At 35.5% G+C, this 6,325-nt stretch overlaps 2 protein-coding genes across 2 annotated transcripts; both read right to left on the bottom strand.

Moving 5' to 3' along the window:
* Positions 1 to 713: 713 nt before the first annotated feature.
* Positions 714 to 2,426, bottom strand: CCL (CCR-like protein). The gene is made up of 3 exons (XM_086634283.1): positions 1,280 to 2,426; positions 1,039 to 1,200; positions 714 to 910 (listed from the first exon to the last, which is right to left on the bottom strand). Exons 1-3 carry the CDS (start codon positions 1,453 to 1,455, stop codon positions 835 to 837), a joined length of 414 nt encoding a protein of 137 aa, XP_086490409.1. The 5' UTR covers positions 1,456 to 2,426; the 3' UTR covers positions 714 to 834.
* Positions 2,427 to 3,610: 1,184 nt separating this feature from the next.
* On the bottom strand, positions 3,611 to 5,723 carry CRN (Protein kinase superfamily protein). Its single transcript, XM_086634282.1, has 2 exons — positions 4,324 to 5,723; positions 3,611 to 4,080 (listed from the first exon to the last, which is right to left on the bottom strand). Exons 1-2 carry the CDS (start codon positions 5,229 to 5,231, stop codon positions 3,771 to 3,773), a joined length of 1,218 nt encoding a protein of 405 aa, XP_086490408.1. The 5' UTR covers positions 5,232 to 5,723; the 3' UTR covers positions 3,611 to 3,770.
* Between the last annotated feature and the right edge of the window lie 602 nt (positions 5,724 to 6,325).

Genomic DNA, 6,325 nt, shown 5'->3' with positions numbered 1-6,325 from the left:
AAACTCCTAATACTATGGGAATCAAAGTCCAGAGGGATTTCGATTGAATTTTTGAAGATAATTTCCAGGGTTTCACTTTTGTCTGTTGAGAGTATGAGCATATGGACTTTGCCTTTTGGTTGTTAATGAAAAAAAAAATCCCATTTTTGTTTAACAATAGTATTTGAATGTGTGGGGGTATGGGTGGAGAGCCAAATGGTATGTACAACTAGTTTTCAAACTATTGAGTTGATGATTCATTTGATATTTTCTTTAGTTGGAGATCAAATTTGAGTGTGATTATAAATGGTTAGGGATTCAATAGATTTATGTAATTAGTTTGTAGAAGTGATCTTCATTTTGATGAAATTTGCACTTTTTCTTCACTCGTTCGATTAAGCAATCCAGTTGTATGTGCAATAGTCCCACATGGCTTGAGATAGAGTCCAGAGCCTGGGCTATAGGTGCAGACTCAAGCTTACGTCAATGCCTTTTAGGGTGGTTGGACTCGTGGAGCTCCGCTAGGAACAAAATCGTGTATTTGTTAGGCGTGTGTTAGGGTGGTTGGACTCGTGGAGCTCCGCTAGGAACAAAATCCCGTATTTGTTAGGCGTGTGTCTGTGTGTCAAAAAGTGGACAATATTAATAACTGCTAAGGCTTACGGCGTTTAAATATGAGTATCCATTCCTGCGAAGGAAATATCAGAAAGAAGTAAGCTGCGAAAATTTTGATATTCTAGTTGACAATCTCTGATCATATCTTATTTAATTAAACTTTTAAGTACAATATATATACAAGAAAACAGAGCTAAGATGAAGATCGCCTATGTCAACAGCTACTAGGTTAAGATTTTGTTAGTAAACACCCTTCTGATACTCAGGTTCACAGAATTCTCCTCCAAGATCATCACAAGCCTCTGCTGGAAAAACCCTATTGACAATCATCAATAAAATGTACATAGTTAGACATGTTTCTTGTTCTTAAGAGTTCATAAAAATCAATATCTAAAAACTGTTAGAAATGAGCAGCAGTGCAGGTGGTGAGTTTTCGGATTTTACGTCTTAGGATCATTGTATTCTAAGTACTCTCTATCGACTGAATCTGAAACTTTCTTCTTCTCTGTGGTACTTTTATCTTCTGGTTTGAGCTTAACTTCTGGATATATAACTGCATTACAAGCTTCTCCACCTATAGTATCACAAGCTTCTGCAGGAAACACACTGAAAGGAAACAATGTCATCATATTATTTCTAAAAAGTAAGAAGTTTAGGAGAAGTTGATGAAGGTGAAGAGATTTACGAAGTCGTGGAGCTATAATCGAATGTGGAAACCTCATCGGGCGTGGCTTTGATTGTGACACATCGGTAAACAAGTTTTGTTTGTAGCTTATGACGAGTAATCAATGGCGTAAAAATAGGTTTGTTGGTTTTTCGAGGTAGGAGAGAAGGGGTTGAATTGCAAATACTTGCCTGCATTTTTTATGGGATTATATGAAATTGGGCGATTCTTGGATATGATAAATAGTGTTTAGTTAGTTGAGTAAGATGTTATAGTTATATAGGAATGAAGGTTGAGGAAATTGGAGATAAGATGGGGAAGATTTTTTGGAAATATTGGATAAGGTTTATGTGAAGTTCTTCATAAAATGAGTGATGGGTAAGTGACTAAGTGTTAAAAGCAACCTCAATTATTCAATCGTACAAGTAGATTTTTATCGAAACATCCGTTATTAGTTCCTGCCAATTTCATTACGAGATTCTATCACGAACAACTCAAGTTCACCTTATCCTAATCCTTTTTTTTGTTGGGTTTCTCTCTTGATTTTTGTTTTAAATATGAAAGTGAAACATCGGAATAGTAGTAAAATACCGCCTGATGGACAGGATTGAGAGAGAGAGAAATCATACCTCTTTAATGTTCGACGTTCACCTAAGCCTGTTGGGATTTTTGTTTTAGTCGGCCTAGGAGTCAGAGTAGAGTATAGTTGTCATATATAAACACTTGCCCAAGTAACCACTAAATTAGTTGAGTGGCTCATAAGATGAAGGTTGAAATGGTTTTGGACTAAGCCTTTGGGAGAAATCAAACAACTAAGATCTCTTTTAAAATTATATTCTTCTCTCCACCTAGTATAAACAATCGATAAAGATAACTAATCTTTGCCGAAAGGAAAAAATAAAGTGTTTATTGTTTCGAAAACCATGCTTCGTGAAAATGCAAATAAACAAAGGTAGATAACAGCAACAACAACCATCTCTTTTCTTTTTCCTCTCAAAAGCACCGTCCGTGACTCTAGTAAAGGCTCGTCTTTCTTCTTTTCCTTTTTTTTCCCTTCTCTTTTTCTTCATTTGTTTATTTACTAAAAGAAGAGTTTAAATAGCTAATTTTTCTTGTTTAGAAGGAAGCAAAATGGCAAATAAAGTAATGAGATTATTCCCTCTGCAACAAAAATCATGAATTCTTCTACTTTGCAGTTAAACACTTGGTGCCTTTCTTCTCTCTTGTTCTGTTTTTATTTTTTGAAATCACACACAATTGGAATGTCTAAAGCTTAATTTTACTGTTATGGGGCCAAAAAGAAAAGCATGACCCACCTACTTCAATCCTACAGTTTCACTCCCATACTGAAAAATGATACTTTGCCGGACACATAGGCCGGTGGAATCCCCACCAGCTTCGGAGGACGTGATGGATTCAGAGAAAAATGAATCTCACTTCTCTCTAAATCCTGACTACTGACTTAAATCGGTCGGGATTCTGCTTGCCTAGCTGCCGGGTTACAGGTAGACATAGCGATTAAATTAGTTTAAAGATATACAACACAACCAAATAATAAACCCCGCAAGACAATCTCTTAATCCTCAAATGATTCAACACTCTTCAGTTTGAAAGCACAAAACCTTCTCTTTTAGCCCACACAAAAGAAAAGAAAAGGAAAAGCAAAAGAAACCAATGAAAGATAAACAACTTGAAAGTTTGACACTGTCACTTCTCTCATTAAAGCTTTGTCTGTTAATAGAACAGTTCATCCAAACCTTTAAATCTTCTTTCCCACCCTAATTCTTTGTTAATTCAAGTAAAGTTGTATTTGGCTATACCCCATGATTTGAAATTCTAAAGTACAGTAAGTAAAGGAACTTGAAGTAATAAAATATACACAGTAAAACTCAGTAGTAGTGAAAGGAACACAATAATTCAGATGTCTCTCAACAAACACAGTTTTTTGATTGCATAAATGTCTCATGTTTGACCTTTCTTAGTGAAATCTTTCACAGGTTAAAAAGTGTCTTAAATACGAGTTGATATCTGACCAAATTCTACCCCGATCATTTTACTTATGTTTGCCTTTCTCTAATTAATGGTTGTCGGCAATGTAAGGAGGGTGCCCCGGTTTAGAGTTTTGGGGAGAGAGGTAGAGGCGGTTGAGTGTTATGGTTTTAGTGAGTTACATATGCTAAACCCTTGAGAAATCTGCGAAAGCCATTGCGCTATTATTCGTTATGGAGTAGGAGTAGCCGAGTAGGTGTCGTCAACCAAACCTAAATGTGATTGTTTACTGATTTCATTGTTACTTTTTTGGTTTCTTTAGAGCTTCCTCATAACACTTCACATGTAAAAACTTACCACAAATGATACAAAAAGGCAAAACTTTACTGATCAAAACATCAAATTCTCTTTACAGTTAGTAGAAAAACAGAAGACTCAAATTTCTCAAGAAGTAAGAAGGTTAACCATGAGCACCAATAACCAAACCCAACAATCACCAAAACAATGAAGACAAGCATTACCTTCAAAAACTATGCAATTGGGTAAGCATAGGAACAAGCTCATCGCTTGAAGGTCGATCAGCTGGTAAATCTGATAGGCAAACAACTGCAATTCTCACAGCCATAAGCATCTCATCTTCTTCTACTTCCTCCCCGAGAATACTCTCATCGAGTGCTTCACGTGCTTCCCCCGCTTGCTGCAAATGGCGGAGCCACCGTCCCAAACTTCCGCCTTCTGGCGCTTCCCCAAACAATGGGTCGGAAGGGTCTCTACCAGTTAGCAGAACAGCTAGAATAACACCAAAACTAAAGATGTCGCTCTTCTCCGTATACCTATCAAGAATTGAAACATAATTCATATAAATAACTTCGAAATCGGGGCATTTGACATGATAATTTTGCTTATTAACATTTCAAATCATTGATTCCAATACTAATGTGGGTGGAGATTCCACCCATGAAAGTTTTTCGACGAAAATCTTAAGATACATCATAAAGGGTTGTAAAAGTATCAATTAGTACTATAAATTCCATAAATTTTTTTCACTTTCTAACACAACAAAGTTAGAACAATACCTGCAATCCTGAAAACACTCTGGAGGAGTATAACCAGTAGCAATTCTCCCCAAGTTAGGCATGAGATGAGCCAACCCACAATCTGCTAGCTTTGGCTCGAACTCGGAATCCAACATGACATTACTAGGCTTCAAATTATGATGAAGAATTCTTGGGTTACAACTACAATGAAGATAATCTAAACCCTTAATCACTCCAACAGCAATTCTATGTCTAATTTCCCAACTTAGGTGCAACTGTCTTGACCTTACTTTATTCATGGTATCTTCAAGGCTTCCACTTGGAACATGATCATAAACTAAAGAAAACCGATCAGATTCGCGAATGTAAGCCCTTAAACTCATCAAATTTCGGTGTTGGATACTTGCAAGAATTTCTAGTTCTTGTTGTATTCTTCTCTTCACTGATTTGCTCTTAACTTCAGGAGAACTAATCTCGAATGGTTCGAGTCTCTTGACAGCTACAATTAGCCCATTATCAAGGACTGTTCTATAGTATTTCCCGTTCGGGCTCGAACCAAGTAAGTGGTTTTCATTGGTAAGGGCTAATTGAAGTGTTTTAGGAGCAATTTTCGGCGAAAAAACAACAGGGCCTTTGAGAATTGGGGTTTTGTTCAAGTATTGGATAAGTAGTCTGATTAAGAAAGCAAAAATGATAGCAGCAACTAACCCAGATAAGCAACCAAAGAGAACACTTAAGATAATCTTTAACAAGTTGTTCTTGAGTTCAGGAACCCTAGATGAAGATGGTGAATCTGCATATATGTGTTCTTTAATGGGTTCTCTGCATTTAACAGTATCAAAAGAGTAAACCCAGTACAGAATGAGGAAAATATGAGTTAGGGTTTTCTTGTTCAAATAAAAGTTGTAATTTGAGCTGATTTTTTCCATTAATGGGGAAGAAACCATGAAACTTCTGAAACTAACAAAATGTCAGACAAAAAGGAAAAAAAAAAAATCCAAACCCTTTGAAGAAGTTCAAACAACAAAAGAGAAAAAAGAATCAAACTGAAAATAAATTTCTTCAAACATTTCTAAGAATGTAAAAATGGGGACTAGTTCAAATCTTCAGTTGGTTTTTTGATGGGTTTTGAGACAAAAAAAAAGATTTGGATTTTGAAGAATGAAAAACCTACTGAAATTAGAAACCGTTAAAAACCCAAGCTTTCAAAAAACTAAACTCCAAGTTTTTGAGGTAGCTTGTTGAATGTTTAGAGAAATTTGCAGCAGACTCCAGTAAACAAACCCTTCACTCTCAAAATCCTTTTTTTTACAAATAAAACTGAATACAACTGTTGAGAGTGAGAAGAGAAAGAGAAGTTGGAATTCTTGTGTGGGTCTCTTTGGGTTGGATTATGTTAAAGAGACACTCATTTTTGTTAAAGATACACCTATTTTAAACAGATCATTGATTTATATTTATATATATATAGTAATATAGATACCAATTTTATAAATCAGTCAAAAACTTTCTAAAATATTATTTTCAAAAACCTATGTTCGTACACGGTTACGTATATGACTCCGGACCTCTCATATCCCAACCTCATTTTTTTTTCGACAAAGAAAACACTACAGTAAACATTTATCTGCTTGACTGCTTCAGACAAAATTTTTGTACTGGCGTAAAATGTCACCGATAATAAATGTCTTAGTTAGTAGAGATGAAAAAGATGGTGGTAATGATATTGGTAGTAGTGCACGGGATTAAAAAGATGAAGTGTTTTTAGAAAGATAATGAAAAAAAAAAACGGATTAAGGATGTTTTTTTTTGAGAAATCGACTATCGACTACGATATACGTTAGTCTTTACAAGGCATTGATACATCATGAAGATGTGACGAACGCGATAACCGCATAATTTAAACCATCATAATGAAAGGAGTCTAAAGTCCGACAACATACGAGAGGTCTAAAGTCCGACAAATTTATTAAATTATTTACTTTATACATTGCCTAAATTACATGAAATAAATCTTGATGGCAAACTGCTTCCACCGAGA

This window comes from Eschscholzia californica, unplaced genomic scaffold (genome assembly GCF_041429995.1).
Source record: "Eschscholzia californica isolate CP2 unplaced genomic scaffold, dmEscCali1.0.p SCAF_4, whole genome shotgun sequence".
Lineage (NCBI taxonomy): Eukaryota > Viridiplantae > Streptophyta > Magnoliopsida > Ranunculales > Papaveraceae > Eschscholzia > Eschscholzia californica.
Note: the sequence above shows the minus strand (reverse complement) of the source record. Positions and strands in the feature narration are given on the sequence as shown.